The sequence below is a fragment of the Pteropus vampyrus genome, unplaced genomic scaffold, assembly GCF_000151845.1.
Source record: "Pteropus vampyrus isolate Shadow unplaced genomic scaffold, Pvam_2.0 Scaffold14, whole genome shotgun sequence".
NCBI classification, from domain to species: Eukaryota; Metazoa; Chordata; class Mammalia; order Chiroptera; family Pteropodidae; genus Pteropus; species Pteropus vampyrus.
The window spans coordinates 7,958,441-7,980,516 of record NW_011888795.1 but is presented as its reverse complement, the minus strand read 5'-3'; the positions used below and the strand labels follow the sequence as shown (position 1 = coordinate 7,980,516).

The 22,076-nt window shown below is 44.7% G+C and overlaps 1 protein-coding gene across 5 annotated transcripts in view; it reads right to left on the bottom strand.

The window, feature by feature from the left end:
* Positions 1–22,076, bottom strand: part of DGKG (diacylglycerol kinase gamma) — a 141,765-nt gene that overhangs the window by 79,861 nt on the left and 39,828 nt on the right. For all 5 annotated transcript variants that reach the window (XM_023525965.1, XM_023525977.1, XM_023525972.1 and 2 more), the window contains 4 exons: positions 21,578–21,663; positions 17,100–17,189; positions 14,895–15,055; positions 7,656–7,720 (listed from right to left, as the gene is read on the bottom strand). In XM_023525965.1, the coding sequence (XP_023381733.1) occupies positions 7,656–7,720; positions 14,895–15,055; positions 17,100–17,189; positions 21,578–21,663 (402 nt within the window). The remainder of the gene's footprint in view (positions 1–7,655; positions 7,721–14,894; positions 15,056–17,099; positions 17,190–21,577; positions 21,664–22,076) is intronic.

Sequence of the window (22,076 nt, the reverse complement as noted above, 5' to 3'; positions counted from 1 at the left end):
GATTGCCCAGCACCTGCCTTAGCATAAAAGTGGAACCCCTCTCCAACCGCTCCCTGTTCTTGAGGATGGTTCTAATTGTTAGAATTGATGTCCTTTATTTGCAGCTCAAATTGGTCTAGCTAGTCACTTTTCTTATTGATTTATCATGCAAAAAAACCCAATTCCCCCTTCATGAAAAACACTTTAAAATATCTGAGGGCAATAATCACTTCTCCCTGTCTTCACTTTTTGAGTGAAACAATCCCAAATTCAGCCCTTCCTTGTAAGATGTGGTTTCAAGTTCCAGGACTTTCTCGACCTCTCCCTTCTGGAAAGCATCCAGAGTGTCAATACCCATTAGAGGACCTAGCCAGTTCTCATCTTACTTTGAACTTGTGTACTTTGATTTTCTTCCATGAGGTTATCATGCTGACCTTAACCCTCCTGAACTTGATTCTATACTACATCTTGAGCTCTTTGATGGAAATATTTCTAGAGATTAATCAATAAATAAATACTGATAACTCTTGGATTATCTGGCCTAAAAGAATTGAAAACATAGCTTGCTTTCAAGTTCCTTCTGATATTTTCACAAACTGATTCCACTTTGTTGACATGAATTATACCTTTCTTGTTCCAGCCTGGCAAGGATTAGAAGAAAAGACCTGTTAAGCTACAGGTCAATTTACCTGTTAAGGTAAGACCTGTTAAGCTACAGTTCAATTTACCTGTTAGGTAAATTGGCAACTTTTTAGGGAGCCTTGAGATATCATAGGCTACTCATGTGTATCAGCCTGAAAAAATGGTGCTGTCAGTTCCATCATGGATGGGGGAGCCGGGAGAAAGTGGAAGGAAATGTTAAGAGTTAATGCGATTTCATCATATTATTTAAAATATTGTGAATCTTTAGAGCAGAGAGATCTGCACACAAATATTAATAAAAGCCTCCTAAAATCTTTGACCATCCACAGCTTTAAATGATTCATGTTGCTATTCCCTTGTTTCTGCAAAATATCAAGGGCTGACTGTAAACAAGTAAGACAGCCAAAAAAAAAAAAAACACCCCCAAAAAACCCTGGTCTTCTGCTGTTGCATAATGATGAATGCCTGGTGGAAAAAAAAAATCCAAAAAAACAAAAACACAAACCCATATTTCATTCATTTTACTCTCTTCGTCTCTCCCAAGGAAGCGTGTGGAGGGTGGGTGATAAAACATTCCTGTGGGCTAGTATATAAACATTCAAGTAATTAAATAAGTTGCTCTGTCAGAATTGACTTGAAGAGTCAAAGATTTGAACACAAAGCTTAAGGTGTGCACTTCCTTTATAAATACCTATAGAACTAAGAATAGAAATAGAAAATAGCACAATCAATTTCATTTGGGGCTTTTCTGAATCCCAAATATTTGGAAAAAAATTGCTAGATTGAGGGAAAAAGTGCAGACAGTTGGGACCTCTGGGTGCCTAGGGCTGGTCTTTCGCAGGTGCGAAGTACCAGAGGAGGAGAAGGTAAGCCCAATTCAGGGCACAATATGAAGGATTTTAACCCTACTGTATCTGCTGATATTGTACCTTTATGTGTTGGGAAAGTCAAACACTTGAGCTGTAACATCAGGGTACTTCACAGGGCTCCTGGAAAGAATAACTTAGAATGGTTTTATTTTTAGATAAAAACAGAAGATCTTATATAAATGGTGATACAGTTTATGCTTGTGACTGCAGAGCATACTATAGATATTCAAGAAAGGAGGCCCTTTCATATCTAGAACTATGATTTGAGCTTTGCTGGTTTCTATTTTGCCTCCCACAGAACATCTCTGTGTTCATCCAAAGTGGGAAACTAGATGCTCGGTGGGTGAGGGGAGAGCAAACATCAGTGAAGGAAGGTAGTTATGTCTCTAGTGTCTGACTGCCCTGGACCACTCACCTGCCAGCCACTGTGCACTCCATGGGCCCAGCTGGTAAGCTCTGTGTAACCATGGAGCACATGGCACCTGCCCTGCAACCCCTCCTTATTCACTCCTACACCATTCCTCCTGTTTACCATGTCACTTGGGTCTGTGACCCCTACCTCGATCCTGCCTCTAGCCTGGACTTGGCATTTGGACTCAAAAATCTCATATTTAGACCCCAAATTTCTGCCTCTTGGACACCCGAGGAGCCAGTGGAAGGTATTTTCTCTACAGCTTCAGTTCTGTAGAATCCAACCCAATCCTGTCTGGTTAATTGGTGCCATCCTCCTGCCCCCTACAGAGGGATTTCAACAGATTCAGTGTACCACAGCGGAGACCTCCTCCAACTTTTAGTTATCCTCCAACTTTTCAGTTCAAGAGCCATGCGAATGAAGCAACGACCCTATGGTAACTGAATCCCATTTGCCACTCCAACAGAAAAGTCTTTTATTGGCAATGTTTTACTGGCAATCTAAGGCCATGCTTTCCTCATGCTTGTCATTCAACAATATTCAACAACAAATGTTTATTGAGAACCTACAATGTGTCACATTATCTCATTAAATACTTATAACAACCCTGCAAGATTTTCAGGGGAGGAAGCAAAGGATTAAAGAGATTAAGTAACTTGCCCAAGGTCATACAACTAGTAAGTGGCAGAGCCAAGTTTTGATGCTAACTTAGACCAGACCCTGGTGCCTAAGTGCTTAGTTATTTGCGAGCTGTATTTCTAATGTCTTAAGGACTCGGGCTACATTAGGGCTTGTGGGGAACCCCTCAACAGCTACTCCACAGCCCTGGCTCCAAGAAAGCTAACACTCCAGAGCCTATCAATTACCCAAGGGCTTTTGGAAAAGGTAGTCAGCTTCTGGAAGGAATAAAGCACTATTTCGGTCCCTTTGAAGATCCTAACAGGAAATACCTTGCTTCAGCCTAAACTGCTGAGGGACAGATTCAAGTGGATGGCACTCAACAGGTTTGGAATAACACATTCTCCAAGTGCTCTGAGTTTCTGACCAACAACAAAAAAAATTCTATAGTTAGACTTCTCTTTCTGGACACTCACTTACAGTGATATTGGAATTAGGTAGCTCTCTGTATATATTCCACATAGACAAAAATCTTCATGGAGAGTTAGTGCAGAAACTTCATGGAGGGCTGGCCCTTGGGTATCTGGAAGACTAGTGGTACACTCTCAGCTCCCCTGAGAATACTGACTACTGCCTGTTTGAGTGGTTGATATCTTCTCCCTCCTACCTGATGCAAAATCCTCTTTCCTCCATTCTTTCACCTTCATTGCAAACATCCCCACTCTATGAGCCCTGGCAAATGTATCTGTTTTATTCATTCCTCTTGCCTTGCCGAAGCCAGCTCACAAGTGTGAGATCTGTACAGTTTCACAGGGCCCCACACTTAGAAGGGCTCTATGCTTGGTTGAATGCTCTGCTGTCACTGACTTGAAATTCTTAATAATTTTTGAAAGAGGGGCCTTGCATTTTGCACTGGCCCACATAAATCATGTAGTTTGTCCTGCTCCTTGCCATGGACATTAGATGGGGAGAAGGGTTGTGCCACACAAGTTAAGAGTGGGCGGTGTACCTCTTGCCCCACTTTAGAATGAAGCAGGCATTTTCCCACGGAGACAATCCATAATGGTGGATGGAGGTGCTAAGAGCTCCATCCTCTTTAGCCTTAATTTTTTTCATCTCTGAAATGGGGACAGTAGCACTTACCCTTGCACTTTACTGTGAGCCCTGAGTGAAATCATGTATAATAAGTATCCATCAGGGTGTTTGATATGTAACAGATGTTTGCTAAATGAAATCCATGGGAGAGAGCAGGTGCAGTAAACAGAGTTTGAACTCTGACACTAGGAGCTAGGTTAGAATCATATCAGACTCACGTGGTGATCATTTTACAATATATACAAATATTGAATCACTGTTGTACACCTGTAACTAATATAATGTTACATGTCAATTATATTTCAATTAAAGAAAAAGAATTGTATCAGCTCTACTGCTTAAAAAGTTGTATGCCCTCAGTTAAGCGACTTGACTTCTAGCCTTTGTTCCTTTATCTGTAAAATGGAAATGCTAACATTTACCCTGGATGGTTGTTTTGGGATTTAAATAATCAAATATATTTAAAGAAACTAGTTTATTGCCAGGTATTAATAGGAGCTCAAAAAAATAACAGTTCTGGGTTTAGTTCCCATATAACTCTATTTGTGTACTCTAAACAATTCATTTATTTACAAGTGATGTTTGGGATGAAACCATTAAGTGTCTTATATTATACAACTTCCTGTATACTGTATTATCTACTAAATAAACCTCCTGTATGTGAAAAAAATTTTCTAAAAAATATTTGAAGATTATTTCTCTTCTCTGCTAGTCTACAAATTACTTGAAGGCAGGAAGCATGTCTTGCTTACCCTTGTAGCCTAGAACACTTTCTAACACGTTAGAATCTCAGGTGAATTAAATCTTTCTTCTGTTGTTTGTGTCAACAATGAGATGATCATTTTTTATAACATTCCTAAATTAGCAATTAATAATTACTCTGTCAAGGATTAGAAAGTAGAATGTATCAAACATAGCTCCGTTTCTGCCATTAAAAGCCTTTTTTCCCCCTTGACTATCGCACTAGGCTCATCCTCCTGCATTGTTGGGTCTGGTTCTTGCACCATTAACAAAACAATTCCACTAGGAAACATAATTTAATTTTGTGCAACCAATCTCCTTCCTTGGCAACAGCTTGTATAGAGAGACATTCCTGAAACACCAACATCTGAGTCATAGTTTGATGCCTCTGAGGATTCAAAGAGGACTCAGAACTATGACTTTTAACCATTTGAGGGTCATGGGTCCCGTCAGAAACCTTCTGATAGTTATGGACATTCTTTCCAGAAAAACATATTGAATATCTTACATACAATAACACGGTGTTTGCAGAGCTCCTGCAGGCCTTGTGCCTCGGGTTAAGAGTTCTTGTTGGAATAGCCCTGAAAATTCAGTGAGCCAAGCCAAAGATTCAAGCTTCCAGATAAATTTGAGCCTTGACTAGTCACACTCCCTTGTTCAAAAGAAAAGAGTCACAATTCCCTAGATTTAACTTCAGGGTTATCCTTGAGGGCCCTGTCCCAGGCATTAAACAGTAAAGGCCTCCAGACAAGCAGTGCGTACTCTGGAAAACCTGAATTCAGCCGAATAAAACAAAGACTTGTTTGATAATATCGTTTACATTTCCAAATCCCCAGTATCAAGCTTTCTTCCTATCCCTTGTGGCCCTTCCTAAGTTTAGCTGCTGGTGTAATGGGGTAACCATGGCAACAACCACCTGCCTATTTAAAACCATCTCCAAAGCTAAATAAGGAAGCCTGGAGAAAATGGCTGCTCGCCTGCCTCTCAGTGGACAAATTGGGCACTCCTGGGTATTTTCAACATGAGCAAACAGGCAGGGTAGAAGCAGCATGGATTCAAAATTCTTAATAGGAAGTGTTCTGGGACCTGGTGAAACATGGCCTACCTCTATGCCACTGTGTCTTCATTTATTAGTAGGCACATGGATTTACATGCAAATCCCCATGCCTGTCATTCTCGGTGACCACACTACCTTGACCTCAATCAGGTGAAGGGTGAGGCAGGCACCTAACTGCAGAAAGTAGTCTTGTTAATGGGAACTGGGAAGTAGGAAGGAAAAACAGTCATTTGGGGCAAAGTAAATTTGTTTAAAGTTTTCACTGTAATGTGCGATTACAACTTTTTTTCTGACAGAAGTATCTTTCTAATGGTACTCAATTATGTAGATGATTGATGATTGCTCTATTTATGTCATATGTTGACCTATGGATTTTTGGAATACAGAGAAATTTCTCCATCTGTCTGCCTCCTTGCTTTCTACCAGCTATGGTGGTTTTGCTTCTTTTTGTGCCAAGAGACCACATAACTGACCACACTACACAGCTTGCTCTTCTCCAAGCATGCTGCATTCTTGTACTTCTTGGTATCTTTTTGTATATTTGGTTCCTTCTCCTTGGGTTGCCCCTCACTTTTTGTTGACCTGGAAAATATGTACTTGTTTTCTGTGTCTTGGTTTGGGCATCTGTCGTTGGAAAGCCTGCCACACCAAGTTCCATGCCTTTGCTTTGTGTTCACCATGCATATCTGCTTTCCAGTCTGTCTCCACTATTGGACTGAGAGCCCCCCAACACATGGCTATTCAAAACAGCTATGGAGCAGTGCCTGGTACCTGGTATGTTTACAAAAGATACATTCATTCAATAGATGAATGAATGAACAGAACCTCCTGTATTTCACAAGCATATGGCATCTTAACAAGCATGTGTGCACGAGTATGTATAAAGGTACCTGTGTGAAAAGACCATGAAAGTCTGGAATGGATGGAAGAGTACTTTTTTTTTTTCTATGTGATTTTGTGTATATATGAGAGTGAAAAAGATGGTGAGAAGACATCAATTGATTTGTAAGTTTGTTACTATAGTAGGAACAGGGGCTAGAAGTACATATTAATAGTGTTTCGTGAGTGTGCAAGATCTGTGTGTGTGTGAGAAACAGAAGAGGCCGGTGACAGAATGCACATCCTAAGAAGATTAGTTCAGCTACTATTAGATCCTATAGCTCACTTTTCCCGAAGCTGAAGTAGCTTCATTAGGTTCAGTTTCTGATCCCTAAAAATACTTTCTTCTTCCTGGCCAACCTCCTAGGCTGTGGGATCAGGGGAAAGGAGTAGGAATAAAAATGTGGAGCTTTTCAGGAGTTGGGTTTTAAATGAATGTCTTCAGATAACACCGGACTTCTGCTTTAAAGAGGCTAGTGCAGGCTACAGTCAAGCCCATGGAGCTCAGGGCAAGTCCTTCTTCCCCACCTGCCTGAGGGTAGAGTGGAACCCAGTGGTCATCTTGAAATGGTGCAACAAACAGGAAAGAGAAAGGATGAAAATTAACCACGGAGAAGGAAAAAAGAAGGGAGAAAGGCAATTTAATCCCAGGAGTAGCTCTATGCCAGTCACAACTCACTTCTCTCAAATTCCCTTCCACCAGCAAGAAGGGGTTGGCTTTATTTGCAAATGATCTGGTTTTCTCTCTGTTATCATTTTCGTACCTAATATCCAGACTTCACATAGGGTGCACAGGCTCAGGCTGGGATCTGGTGGGCTCGGGGTCTCGCCGGCTCTGCACCGGCCTCCCTCTGCTGCCCTCTGCTGTCCCAGGAAGCGGAGGCGACGCCCTCTTGGCTCTTAGGGCCCTGGCCCGGGAGCTACCGCCTCCTCTGAGACCGAGAGAAGCTGAGGCTCCTGCCATCCTGGCTGCCCCTCTCCCCAGAGGAATCGCCGGGGTTGGGGGTCGGGCAGCGGGTACGTTTCGAGAAAGCTGCCGAGCCCCAGGAGGGGTTCCAGTTAGCTAAGAGCAGACCCTTACTCCACACGGCGGGCGCATCGCTCCCTTCTTCCCGCCCCCAACTTCTTCCCTCTGCATATCAACCTCTGGGAGAAGACAAGAGGCCAGGCTGCGGCAGGTTCCTGACAGTATTTTCTTGGAAATGGAAGCCTTCCTTCAGGCAACGTGGCAGGAAAGCGAAGTCCCTGGGCGGCGGGGCCAAGAATACTCGGGTGAGAGCAGGTGGGGGCCTCGGACTAGCGGGAGGCACGGGGGAGGGGTGCGGGCAGTGTAGCGGGGGCTGCAGCTGCACGACCCTCTTACCTGCTGTTGAATTTTTCAGGGTGTTTCTCTCTCATCACGTGGAATCTGTGTGCAATAGAAGCATCCTGAAAGAGAAAGAGACAAGAGAGCAGACCCCTGGTTAGTGGTCATGACCCTGCGATGTGGAAGAAGGGAAGCCCACACTCTCACGATCCCCCAAACCCTGAGGGCCCATCTCACAGGGGAGAACACCAGGTCCAAAGTTAAGGGCTACTGCCACACTGCTTGAAGAGCCTATGCCAGTTGACTCCTTGCAATATTCCCCCTCTACCCTGCCATAGTGCAGGGCGAGTGGAGTGGACAGCCTCTGCCCTTTGAGGAGGGTGTCTGGGTCTGTGAGCAGTGAGAATGCAGAAGACTTTGTGTGTGTGGTGTGTGTGTGTGTGTGTGGGGGGGGGGTTAATGTGAGCCTCTGGAAATGCCTTGCCATATTCACTCTTTAAAAAATACTTTTTTATTTTGGAATATTTAAGTCTCACAAGAAGTTGCAAAAATAGTACAGTGAGTTCCTGTGTCCCTTTCACCCCGCTTCCCCCAGTGATAGCATCTTACATAACGATAGTACATTGTCAAAAGCAGAAAACTGATATTGGTAGGTGCCCTTATATATCAACTCTTAATTATCCACAACAGTAAAAATAATTGGTAGCATTAGATAACACGCGTAGTAGATAACAAAAAGTATATTTAAACTTCTGACTTCTGCTTCTTGATCATTCCATGGACATGATTCTCCCCAAGGTCAATAAGAGCCTCATGACCAAATTCTGTGGACACTTTGCTGATCTCCTATTAGCACATCCCTTTGCTGTACTCTTGGCCACCTGCTTCTTAGAATGCACAGTGACAATAGCTCCCGTGACACTATGCTTCTGGGCTCTCCATCGTTGGATCAGAACTTTTTAGCTCTGAGTCCAATCTGCAGCTTACACTTCATGTCACGGGCCAGTTTGAGTTCTCATAGTTGTTACTAGCATCTAGATGCTGTGTCTCCACAATACATGTCTCTAGAACCAGCCTTGAGCTTCAGACCTAAAACTGAACTCATCTTTCCTCCTGAAACCTGGTCTTCCACCCTTATTAATGGTCTGATTTTCCAGCAGAAGAATGTGAATGTCCCTTTAGCTCTCATGCCAGCACTTCAGGTGCAGATGGTAGACTTTAGAAATAAACAAACTAATTGGTATGGGGTGGCAGAGTGACAAAAACAAGGGAACTGATTCAGATTTGTGCAGGGGAAAAAGGTACAGAAACTTATTTACTGGAATATGTGGCTAAAAGAGAACTGAAATTCCATTCAGTGAATTTTTAGCTAGTACATGTTAATTCCTTTTCTTGATATGGAAACTACAAAAATTTTTTTCTAATTTTTTTTTTTTTTAACATCAGAAGATATAGTGCAGTGAAGAAGCATTTTTTGAGCATGTGCTGTGTGTGGTGTGTAAAATACAAGCTAATGGTGGGGACAAAAATCCAAAAGCAAGTTAAAGAGCAAAGAGGAGCTTCTGCAATTATTTTGTGGTTGGCAAACACTCCTTGCTGAAATCACGTCTTGGGAATTTAACATTTTTTTTAAACTCTAGCTCTTGCTTAATTTTTTAGTTTTTAGTTTAAGACACATCCAGAGTTGAAGGTCTTGGTTAGGCACCCCTGTGGACACACGGTGGGAGATGTGCAAACCCCTGGGAAGCCTCTGTCCCCCAGGCTTATCCAGCCTGCACAGCTTCTCCGGGCAGCCGTGCTTCATGCTGCCAGACTGCGCCCACCTCCCTCTCTCTGAGCAAGTTTCAGTGAACACTCTGAATAACATTCATATGACATCTGTCAAGTGCTTCTCTAGAAGTCAAGAAAACATTCTATCTACTTGGGTTCCTTCAAAGCACTAATTTTCTTCTGTCAGGAAAAAAAAAAGAAAGGAAGAAAGAAAGAAAAGAAAAGAAAAAAGCAATCATATGTTGCCTGGCACAATTTGTACTTCACTATCCCTGCTCCCAATGCTGCTGTGACTGGCTCCTGGCTTTTTTATCCTCTGGGATATGTGCACAGGCCCCCTCCTTCTATGTCGGTCCGATAATCCTTGGTTTTTTATAACTAGGTCCTGTAAAACTTCTTTTCACAAAGACCAGCCTTTGTAATATTATTAGTTAAGCATGTGGTTCATAATTTGACATTGTAATTCCTTGGTAAATGCACAAAGTAGCGAAGGAGAGTCCAGCAGTTCCTTTGCTGTTCAGGGGGAAATACGGTCAGAGCCTTGACCGTATTTCCAGGGGGAAATACGGTCAGAGCCTTGACCGTATTTCCCCACCTGAGGATTAAAAAGAATTAAGATTCACCTTCACTCTTTGTTGAGCTTCTCTGTGTCAGGTACTGATCTGAGTGTACTTACTTTCAGTAGTGATGTCATTTAAATTTTGGAAACTGGTGCTACCTACAATGGTTCAAACGCTTTCCTGGTAATAATTACAGCAAAATGAGACTTCTGTTCTGAAGAGAGTGGGGTGTAGATGGGAAACTTGAACCTGTGGAAGTGATGATGGCATTTTTGACAGCCTCACTTTTTGGGGTCTTCTCTCTGAGGTGTGGGATGAAGAGGAGATGACAGCAGTTTGGCCATGCAGCTACTCTTTCCTGAACTAAAACTTTAAGAGCACAGTTGGGTAAAAGACTTTTGTGCCCTTTTCAAATATAAGCAGCAGTCATTTGGATGTCGAGATAGCGAGATGTCTAGGCCAGTGATGTCCAGTAGAAATAAATTAAAAACTTTCTAGCAGCCACATTAAAAAAGTGAAAGGAGAGGAAATTAAATTTAATAACATATTTAATTAACAGATATTATCCTTACATCATGTGATTAATATATAAATTACAGAGATATTTTAAATTCTTTTCTCCATATCACATTTTTGAAATTTAGTGTGTATTTTACACTTCACCACATCTCTCAATTTAGACTAGCCCCACTTTAGGTACACACTAGCCACATGTGGCTAATGGCTACAATATTGGACGATGCAGGTGTAAGTCACTTTAGCAACTTATGGAGATAAAAAGACAGAGAGGAGACAATAAGACAGAATATTTGAAATTTGAATTGTTCTGAAAAATTATGGCATAAAAAAGAGTGTAGACCTCTTGTTCAAGACACCTTTCAGTGGGTCCTATTGTTTTAGTAGCTTTATGGCTCTCGTAGGTGAGAGACAAAAACCTGAGGCTGAGGGAATCCAAAGGTTGCAGTGAAAATGATGATACACACACACACACACACACACACGCGCACACACGCACGCACGCACACACACTCCCTAATTGGTAGGAGGCATATGATTGTGGAAACTTGGCTGGTGAAGTCTGATAAGTATAGTCTGTAAGGTGGAAAATGGTGTGTGGGTTAGTGTGATGGCTGTGGCCTCTTCTTGGCCCCTGGGTTCCCTTAGCATCAGAAATAGATTTCATTGAATCAAGGGATTAGCTGTTCACTCGTCCTGTTAAGGCTCAGTGAAAGCAGAGCCTTTGAGGCATTCAGAGTTACACATACCCTAGGAATTATTTCGCAGTCTCAAACTTCCTGTCACTGATACCTGGCCATCCTGACATTTCTGCAAATCCAAAAATAAAGAACAGAGACGAGAAGGCCAGAGAAGTCAGAGGAAGTAGCATCCTGAATGACTGTGTTTAAAATCTCCTGCCAATGGATGTTATCAGAGGACTGAGAAGGCCAACTATCTCAACTCTTCGCTGAGGGGAGCTGGCATGTATGTGGGTGATAGGAATGTGGTGACAAGGAGGCCACAGTCACTCCCTGGTTAGGCCAGGAGAGTCTGTCTTGTTTATTAAATGAGTTTTGTCGTTAACAAGGGGATAGAGTGAACTGTCAGGGCAAATTCTATACCACCCAAGGGCACCACAGCAGCAGTCATTGTCATCACCTTTGCAAATGCAAGGCAGCAGACATTTGATATCAATAGATATTCCAGGCCCTTCAAAAGAGGCAAAGACTTTGGAAGGCTCCTTTTGCCAAAGGAAACAGACTGTAATCATCATAAGGAAGTAAAACCTTAGGTTGGTTTACATACCTACTTCTCCTCTTACAAGTTTGGGAAGTCAAATACGGAGCAAGAGCTTCTGCAAATGTCAGCCCCAGATTCTGTTAGGGTTGTGTGTTGGTTACTTGTTTTCTCAAGAATTTCCCTTTCCAATTTTTAAAGAGCAAGCACACAAACCCTGCAAACATTTTATTGAGAGAAGGCTAAGGGCACACTGAGGAGGTAAAACACAGTCCTGGTCCCTCACTGCTTTGCAATAAAATACTAAACATGCACAAGCGAAAGGTGTATGAAAAAAATCATAAGGAAAGATACTGTGGAGTTCTTCATAATTTGAAAGATGAACAGACTAGATTATTATAAGTTAGCCTCGGGCAAATAAATATCTTGACCACTGAGTATGATGGAGAATCTATTTGTATGCATTTCCTTGGGGGACAATTAGTTGGTCTTCTTCCCTCTTCTCTCACTTATTTGCAAGAATGAATTAAAACCATGATCGGTCTTGGCTCTTAGAATTAGGCTTGGTTATCTAGTTGGGAGGGCGGGGGTAGTTGTCTATTCCTCTTTACTGTGTTCATCCATTTGGTCAGCTAATACTAAGTGAGTTTTTTTCTTTGTATATGGTACGGTGTAGAGATGGGGTATAGAGATGGTCAGGAATCGTGTTGTTTTGGGCAGTCAGAGTTGGGTGTGGTAAGGAGAGAAGATCAAGGGCTGAAGACTCTGAAGGCAGCTGTGACTGTAACTTGCCTTCTAGAAGTTCCCGTACAGGTCACCCTGCACTACTCAGCTCGTACTTCTGGCTGGTTGCTTATAGGTGCTGGTTTGCCCCCTCTCTCGGTCTTTATTCTCTTTCATCTGTTTTAGTTCTGGTTTCTGCTCCTTTGAAGAACCACTTCCTTGACCATTCTCTGCTCTAATGGGTTGTGTTCACTCACTGAAGACTTGGGCAGGACCATTTGCATAAAAATTATCTCAGGGGTCTGTTAAAAAAGCAAATTCCCAGACCAACTGAATCAGAATGCGAATCAAGGGGGTGAAATTTGCTTTTCTGACAAAGGGCATAGGTGAGCCATCACACATTAAATTTGGAGGTCCCCCCATCCCGGGCACCCAAATGCTGCTGGAGGGGGTTGTGCAGAGGCTGCCAGGCTCATGGCCCACAGCTCAGTGGGCTCTGGAGCACGACAGTAGTGCCTCCTGGCTTTACCACTCACCAGCTTGGACCTGTCTCTGTACCTACGCTTCCCTACAAAATGCAAAAGGACGATGACAATATCTACCAATAAGGAAACTGTGCCTAGTGTGCAGTAAGTACCCAATAAACGTTAGCAAGTTATACTCTCGTTACTATTGGCAAAAGACACAGAGTTTTTACGCAGCTGTAATGATGGGAAGCTCATGCTCCAGAAGCCCCCTGAATGCCAGCCCTGTTAGTTGTGTCTGATTCGTAGGAGGTAAAGACCGTGTGTTCTCATTAAGGGAAATGGAGTCTGAACAGGTGGTCCAAAAAGAAGTGGGGTCTTTGAGCCAAGAAAAGGAGGGAGGGGTCTGCTTAGGTCACTGTAGGGGGAGCTGGAAGAGGCTTAGGGAAAGACATCTTTCCCAACTGAGGGCAGGGGACCTGGGAAGATAAACCAGATTGGGCACAGGGACCCCTGAATTCACTCCTGGTCCAACACTTCCATCCTCTCAGAACCTATCATGGTCCGGCAATGCTCCTGTCTTCTGTTTTAGTAATAGAAAAAGAGTGCTGGATTAGGAGCCAGAAAACGAAGGCAAATCCCTTAATCTGTCTGTTTCCTCACCTATGAAATGGAGGTGATACTGCCCTTCAGTGTAGTCACAGAAATCAAGAAAACATCTGTAAATATGATAAACTTTAAATCTTGTAAATATTAGGTATTATTATCATTAATCCTTTCCTCTTCCATGGTTTCCTTTTAGTCTTACTAAAAAAACAAAACCCTTTCTTTAAACCTGCTTTTCCCTCAATATATCTCTTCTTTCTCTTTTTTAAACCACCAAAATTGTCAAAAAGGACACAAGTTGGGATGACTGAGGCATGCAGGCATCACACAGTCTAGGTCTGGAGGGACTCAAATGCTTATGAAACTGGGCAGCGTAATTCTCAAGACAGGGACACAGAGGAAAGAGCCTGGCTTCAGAGTGAGGCACAGTGTGCATATGCTATTTCTGCCCCTTGCTCATCCTGTATCCCGAGGCCTCACCTGTACATGGTGATGGTGGGGACAATGATACCAACAGGATTGCTGTTGAGGACTAAAATACATAAAGTCTGGCACAGTTGAGAACACACAGTAGGAGCTAGTGCCAGAGCTCTATTTATGGAAATGATTGATTCCTTCTCTTCACATCCTGTCCCTACCAGTTTGGGGAGCAGTGTCCACCCTGTACTCCTTGGACCAGAAGCCGAATTCAGCAAAACAAACTAACTGAGCTGTACTAGATATGCTGGAGGCTGGGGAAAGAAAGAAAAACTGGGCACTACTCGTGTGCGTGTGTGTGTGTGCGTGCGTGCGCATTGGGGGAGGAGGGACAAAACAAGCATATTATACCAGTCCCTTCAATATAATGCAGAGAGTACACTGAGTACAGAGGACTATGAGAGCACCAAGGAGGAACACAGAGCACAGAGGGGTCAGTCAGGGGAGGTGCCCCCAGAGGATTACGAGCACTCAGAGTGTGGGGAAAAGGGTTGGGATTAAGGGAGAAAACAGGAAAGAAAGAATTCTGGAGCTGAGCCAGCCAAGCCACCTTGGGACTATGCAGTCCTCCCTGGAGGATCAGAATTCCCAACTCTGGAAGCTCATGTGAGTCTCCTTCCTCCTGAACTCACCCATTGGTTGTTTCTTGGTGCTGCTTTTCTTCAATGCTTCAAATTATCCAAAGGGTAAATAAGTCTTTTGAAAAATGTCCTGTCTTTTCTTGTGTTAGTTAAAATTATAAGGGGAAGGAATTTCCTCTATAATCAAAGTTGGAGCCTTGGTGCAATTAGGGTGTCCATGCCCAGGCCAGATAGAAGAATGCCTGGACCCAAGTGAAGGCTGGGGTCAGCGGGGAGATGTAAAGTGTAGGGACCCAGAGGGGGACAATAAAGGACTAGAACCTTTCCTGCCCACTTGGGCATTTCTCTTCCATGCAGAAAGGTGAACCCGTGCCAACTCACCACACCAATGGAGAAATAGTTGTTCATGATGTCGTATGGGACTTGGTCCCCGTTCTCCACCTCCTCTCTAGGGATGACTTCCAAGTGCCAGCGGTCTAGCATCACCAAGGGGCTCTGCTCAATGTCCTTCAGGATTTTTGTCAGGCTGCCCCCTTCGTAACCTGTGGAGAATGGAATTGCATTTGTCCCAACGTAGAAAACTAACTTGTTGCTAATGCACAGAGAACTGTCCATGCAGGGAACCCTGTGGGCATCTGTGACCAGGAGACTCCCCAGGGCATCTGTTAGCCAGACAGACACACTCAGGCTCCCTGAGCCACAGAGAAGGAGAGGACAATACAGAGTAATCAGAGAGAAAGCTGGAGGAGATTTGAAAGTCAGAGTAGCAGGACTGGAGTGGGTGCTGGCCACAGGTGGTCAGGCTGTATAGCCGAAGCAAGCCCTAGAGAACTGGTGGGCTGGGTGGTTGGGAAGAACAAAAGATCTGTTTCTGGACCGCGTCATGTCAGAGATGAGCAGTATGGCAGGCAGAATTTTAAGATGGTCCTCATGAACCCTGCCCCCCACCGCCAGTGTATACACCATTCAAAACCTGTAAATAAGATAGGATAGTCACCGTCATGATTAGGTACATTATACGGTGCAGTTGACTTTAAGAAAGAGAGATTATCCTGGGTGGAGATGACCTAACTTGGGGGGTCCTCAGAAAGGACTGGGCTTTTCCTTAGGAAATTGATTCAAAGCTTGAGAGGACTTTGATGGAGGAAGGTTCTCTGTTGCCAGCTTTGAAGATGGAGGAATCTATCTGGCAAGGAATGTAGGAGGCCTTCAGCATCTGAGAGGGGTCCCAGCTCATAACCAGCAAAGGAACAGGGACCCAGTCCTACAACCACAAAAAACTGAATTTGGCCAACAACCCAAATTTGCTTAGAAGCAAATTCTTCTCCCAGAGCCTTCATGGAGGAGCATAGTCTGTCTGATGTCTTGATTTCAGCTTGTGAGGCCCTGAGCAGAGAACCCAGTTACCTTGCTCCAGGACTCCTGACCTATAGGACTGTGAGCTAATAAAGGGATGTTTTAAGCCTCACGTTCATGATAATTTGTTAGATAGCAATAGAAAACTAACACAGAAAGTGAATCGTAAGTGATGAGAGGTTAATGGGAGAGACGGTTTTTTCTTTTAAATAACACTTCCACGTTTCTGCTTACCTTTGCAGGCAACCTCGAAGAGTATTTTCAAGTTGTTAGGGCTTTAGTCAGCAGCTTAGGGGATGCCCCACAAGATAGCAGTGGTAGCAACTGTGTAGCCATCAGGCTACCTGGGAGCACAGGCTGGGTTTCCTGCACGAAATTTTTGCCTATGCTTCTTAAGTGCCCAGAGCATGGGGCCACACTCTGCTTATCCCTTTTGAGCAGAGGGCTCTTCCCTAGTCGCAGCGTGTGGCTGAGGACCCTGGTAGCTCTTCTCATGTCTGCCAACTTCTTTCTAGGGCTGGCTACTGCTTGCTTTGCCCCCGCCCACCAAGCATGCACCGACCTCTGAACACTGACCACTGCCTGGTCTGGTCTTGAATTGTTCTCTGATTTGATCAGCCATCTGCAGTCCCACCCCAACTCTGCTTGCCAGACTGATTTGTCTGCTCCACATGCTGGCCTGAACTTCTCCACTCTCTGGAACATGCCCAATTCCTGGGGCTGGTTGCAGGGGCTGGTTGCAGTTTGCAAAGTTCTCCTTAGCTCCTGCCATCACCCTGTAAGCTTGTTGCTGAGGGGAATTTCAAAATGAGGGCCATTGTCATGCATATCTAGGATGATCTGGATGCCCCTAAGAGCCAGTGATGTGGCTTTTCAGTCTGCATTCTGAGTCCTAATTCAGAAGGGATCAGTAATTTGGAAAGGGGAATTTTATGCAGAAACACCTGTCTAAGAGAGCCCCTACTGGGATGAGCTCTGGGGAGGAGACAAAGGAGCTCTATGACTTGTTCTACTGGGAGAGGCTGGCTAGTTTCAGGATGACAATAAATATACTGAGGAGTAAGCATCGGCCTCGGCGTGGAATGGAGGACAGGAAAACAGTCATGGAGCCGATCTGACTCCAGAGTTGCGTATTACTCTGCGGAATGTGATCTCTAAAAAGGAAGTTCAACCTTGCTTTGTGGAGCATCCCTGTCGATTGGGAAGCTTGCCACTGACAGGCAGACTCACCTCCTCCCCAGCGGAGACAGCGGGCCAGGTCATTTCCTGTTCCAAGAGGCAGGACAGCCACTGGTGGATGCTTTGCAAAGTTGGCCTTATCTACAGCCCATGCAAAGGAAGAGAGAACCATATGCCATGGGGTTACTGAGTGTTTGAGTTATCTAGTTATCTCTGATCTGATGCTTGAACTCCTCTATAGAGATCTTTGTTTGAATACCTCCCATGATGGGGAACACACCACTTCCTAAAGCCATCTCTTCCATCTGCGGTATGCTGACCACTACAAAGATTCTTTCATGTTGAGCAAAACCTGTATCCCTGTACCTTGCACCTCTTTATCCTAATTCCATACTAATTCTTTCCTTTGGGGTGACTGCACACACTTCAAAAAGATAAGTTTGAGCAGTTTTAATCCTTAATGATTACCTGCACTTATTACATTTATGCCTCAGACCAACCCTGTAGAGTATTACTAATCTTCTCATAGATGAAACTGAGGTTCATTGAGGAAAAGTAATTCCAGAGTTATGATCCAAACCCAGATTTCTGTGGCTCCAAGTCCATGCTCCTCCATTCTTCAGTGACTAGGCAGGTGCATGGATAAAACAGTTAAGTCTGAGACATCAGGGAATGGTGGGGCATTTGGAAAACCAAAGATGCCACAGCTCAAGTCATTCAGGTTCAAAAGTTTAAACAGAACATTGTGTCTAATAATGAAAACCTCTAGATGTCATTTAGCACCCAGATATCAGTTTGCCACTTCCACCACCTCCCAGATTTGCAAATATCCAGATTCCTAATCTTATTTCCTGTGCTGATTGTGAAGGAGCATCAGACTGAACCATTAGAGAAAGCACAGCAGAATATATATGTTTCAGTTTGGCTGCCCATCTACAGTAGTGCATTGGCTAACTGGGAAAGCTGAAGGAGGCATAGGCACCCATTGGGCTCCAGAGGGCGCCATGTACATAAACCTCGCTTCACCTGGTGCCTATGGAATGTGAGGCATGTGACTGGGCAGCGCTGGGGCAGGAGTGTGTGTGTGTATGTGCAGGAATCAGCATCCTGCATGAGGCTCATGCTAGGGCTGCCCCAGTAAAACGGGAAATGAGCTCAGGCATGACCCAGAGCTGAGATGGAGGGTGGAGCAAAGCACTGGACTCAGTCATTGTTCCCAGAACCTATAGTCTGTGTTCATGCCTCCTTGCCTCTGCACATTCAGTTCTCTTTGACCGGCAGGCCCTCGTTTCCTTAGGTCTGTTCCTTCTTCCACAGTCCCCATCTCAGCAGGTCAACCATCCTCACAGTATGGAGGCTAGAAAGCTGGAGGCCATCTTAAGTTTCTTATCTCCCTCCCTCCTCCTCCATGTATGCATCAGTTTCTCTGTGCTTTCTCCTTAATAGATCTCCAAGCAATTTCTTCTCTCCATCCCCATGGAGACACCCATGTTCAGGTGTGATATGATTCCTTGAACCACAAGCCTGACCACATTAGTCCACTGCTTTCACACTGTCTTGGCTCCCATCACCCCTTAGTATGGCACACGAGGCCCCTCTCGGATCTGCCTTCCTCTCTAGCCCCATGCTTCTTACATCCTACTGCCCACCCAATATGTCAATCACACCTAAGTGTTTTCGGTGCCCTAAATCACAAGCTTTGTGTTGCTCAGCTCAGATTCTGCCTCTGGGAGGTCCTTCTTGGTTGCCCTAGTCTGGACTAGGTGCCTCTCTAGTGTTTTTTCAGCACCGGGGACGATCTCCTCACACTGTGATGACTACCCGTTTGTCCCTTGAATGCACTGTAAGGTCCCTGTGGAACTATATCTCATTCAGCAGAGTATATCCACATCTGTTTACTGAAGTCCTATTATGTGCCAGATACTATGCTAGGTGCTCTGGCTTTAACAGCAGGTGAAAAAGCCATGGCTCAGGCTCTCATGGTACCTGCAGTCAAAAGGGAGACAGATATTAATAATGTCTTCCTATAAGTGAGGCATGATTTAAAATTCATAATGAAGAGGAAAAGAGTATAGTCTTATAATGAGGTGATTGAAGCTAGGAGATACGTCAGGGAAGGCTCCCCTGAGGAAGCCACTTTGGCTGGGACCTGAAGTAGAAGCTGACCAATTGAAGGCTGGCGGAGTGTACCAGACAGGTGGGACAACTTGTGCAAAAGCCCTGTGTAAAAGGTGAAAGGGACTAGTACATTCAAGGGTCTGAGAGAGGGACTGGGTGGCTGAACTCTAGAGAGAGAAGGAGGGAAGTGTGAAACCAGGCTGGAAGGTGCTAGACCACCAAGGGCCTTGTAGTTCGTTTGAAGAGTTTTGATTTTTATCTTAAGAATAATGGGAAGCCACTGATGTACCTTACACACATCATGAACCCACTGACATTCAGGGAAGACCACTCTGGTATAGAGGGAGGGCAGGTCTGAGAGGGGACCAAAATGGGGTGGTAAAGAGCACTGAACAAGCGCCTCAATATTTCCTGAATGAATGAATGAATGAATGAATGACTATTGTGCAGTCATTCCTTTTACTACTAATTTTTCTCTTTGGGCCACTAACCTGTGAAAAAGATCATCTCACATGACCTTCTTTCTTTCTGTTTTGAGCAGCTTCTATCACCTGCGTCCTCTGCAGATGAATTTTATAAAACTTTTCACCAAAGCACTCTTTCTCCTTCATGGTGGACAGGGAGCAGTGTGCGCAGCCCCCGTTGTTGCAGCCATCCACCCTCTGCTGATCAGCTTTTCCTTCCTCGGCTCCTGGAGAGTGCCTCCCTCCTCCCACAAACAACTCCAGAGCCCCAGGTGACAGGAGAGTGTGGGTGGCTGCTTGGCAGAGCTGTGTCCATGGAAACCAAAGTTCCTGTGGGGGAGCAGAAGGCAGCACGTGTGCAGGTGCTAGTCCCACCCCTCCAGATAGTCTGCTTACGACCCCTGGAGGCCCAGCCTTCCCTGCCCCATTCAGGGTCTATCCTGGCCATTCCTCGACTCTGCTCTTGCCCTCATCTCCCATATCCGTCCGGTCTGTCAGCAAATCCTGTTGGCTCCGCCTTCAAAAGATATTCAAAATCTAACCACTTCTCACAACCTCCTCTGTCTCTGCTGCGGTCCAAGCCACGGTCACCTCTCATTCGGATGACTGCAGGAGCCTCCGAACTGGTCGTCCTACTTCCGCCCTTTTCTCTTAATCTCCTCTTTTGCTCAAAACCTTCCGGCGTCTTGAGATTTTTCCCAATATGAAAGCCACATTTCGTACAATATCCTGCATGTCCTGGTGACCTGGCCCTGCACTATCTCTGCTTCATCCCCTGCCACTCTCCCCTCATGTGCTCCACTCCGGCACACTCTGCAGCCTTCCTGGGGCCTTCAGCAGCCTGGCCTGCTCCCACCCCAGGGCCTTTGTAGCTGCTCCTCCTTCTGCCTGAACTGCTCTTCCCTTAGCTATTTGCATAGCTCAACTCCCTCCAGGTCCCCTAAGACTTAGATCGTACCCCTTACCCCCACCGCTGAGCTCCCTTTGCCCCTTCCCCGCTATATTTATATCCATTCTGACATATTATATGCTTTCCTTGTTTCTTTGTTTATTGCCTGTCTGTGTTCTCTAGAAGGGAAGCTCCATGAGGGAGGGATTTTTGTCCGTTTGTTCATTGTTGCATCTCCATTGCATCAAGGAGAGCTTGGCACAGGAGGTGCACAGGCAGTATTTGTGGAATGAATGACAGGAAGATGGAAGCAGGGCTCTGAGTTCAGTCTCAGACCTTGATGATGGCTGTCCCCAGCTCTTCCCTTTCCTGTTCTTATGTTCCATGTTCCAGTGTTTATCTGAGTTCTCCAGAGTTAGATCTTGAATATATTTCCATCCAAGAATTACAGAGTCAGTCTCCATCATTTACTGGGGGTGATGTGTCCAAGGACCCACAGATCCAGACAGAGCGAGGTTAGAATCCAGGGCCCCTGTGATTCACAGCCTGGGCTCTTCCCACTCCCCCTTTGATCTAGGTGTATCAGACACAGCCCAACGTTGCCTTTCTTTGTTTTGCACTGATCTGCACTTTCTAGATGAGCTCTCTGGGCTTGGGCTCCAAATGCTCATCTCAAGGAGATTTGCCCTGGGCTATGCATCTATGCTTGGTTCTCTGACCTTTATCATCCACCCTGGATCTACCTGGAATCTCGGTCCTGCCTCCCTTTAACCCCCCAATCTGGCCTGGCCTGCCACTGCCCAAACCCTGACCATGAAAGATGTTTCTGAGGCAAGGCCTAAAACGAATTTTCACATCTGTAGCTGTGGGAATCCTTCCATTGTCTTCTTTCTTTCTCTTTTCCACCCAAAGTAGATATTTAGTCAAGCATTGGTTCAAGAGTAGAAACAAGGATGAATAAGACATGGCTCCATTTCTCTTTCTTTTTTATTGCCTTCCTTAGGCTTTAAATATACTTACTATAAGAAAAGTGCAAAGGCCTCCCAGCCCATTCTTACCAATGCAATCCAAAATCCAGCCTACTGTCCCATCTCCTCCACAGGCCAAGACACGGAAGTCTGGAGTATCGCGGAAAAAGTTCAGTCTGGGAAGTAGAAGAAAGGCCAAAATGGTCTTGTTTACTCTGTCGTGGCTGACCTCTGACACTCCTGAGTCAAAGTCCCCCCGGCCCCCTCCACACCTTCCCCGGGGGTATGTTATGACCTTGATTCCTTTTGGGGTTGAAAGGGTGACTTAATGTTCTGAAACCAGAACTTACTAAGCAATGGCATTGAGTGTGAATCTCAGGAGCCATCCTTGTTTGAGGAGACGCTGACTCAGCATTCAACACAGAAAATGGTTTTCTAGAAACTGTCTATTATTTGTGCAGAAGAATCCATAGTTTGCTTACTTTGCAACAATATGACTCACCCCCAATATTTCGATTCCCCTTTGGCTCTCTTGCCTGCACTGTCCTTACAATCTCACCTTAAGTCAGACGTACTGAACTAGCTGGAT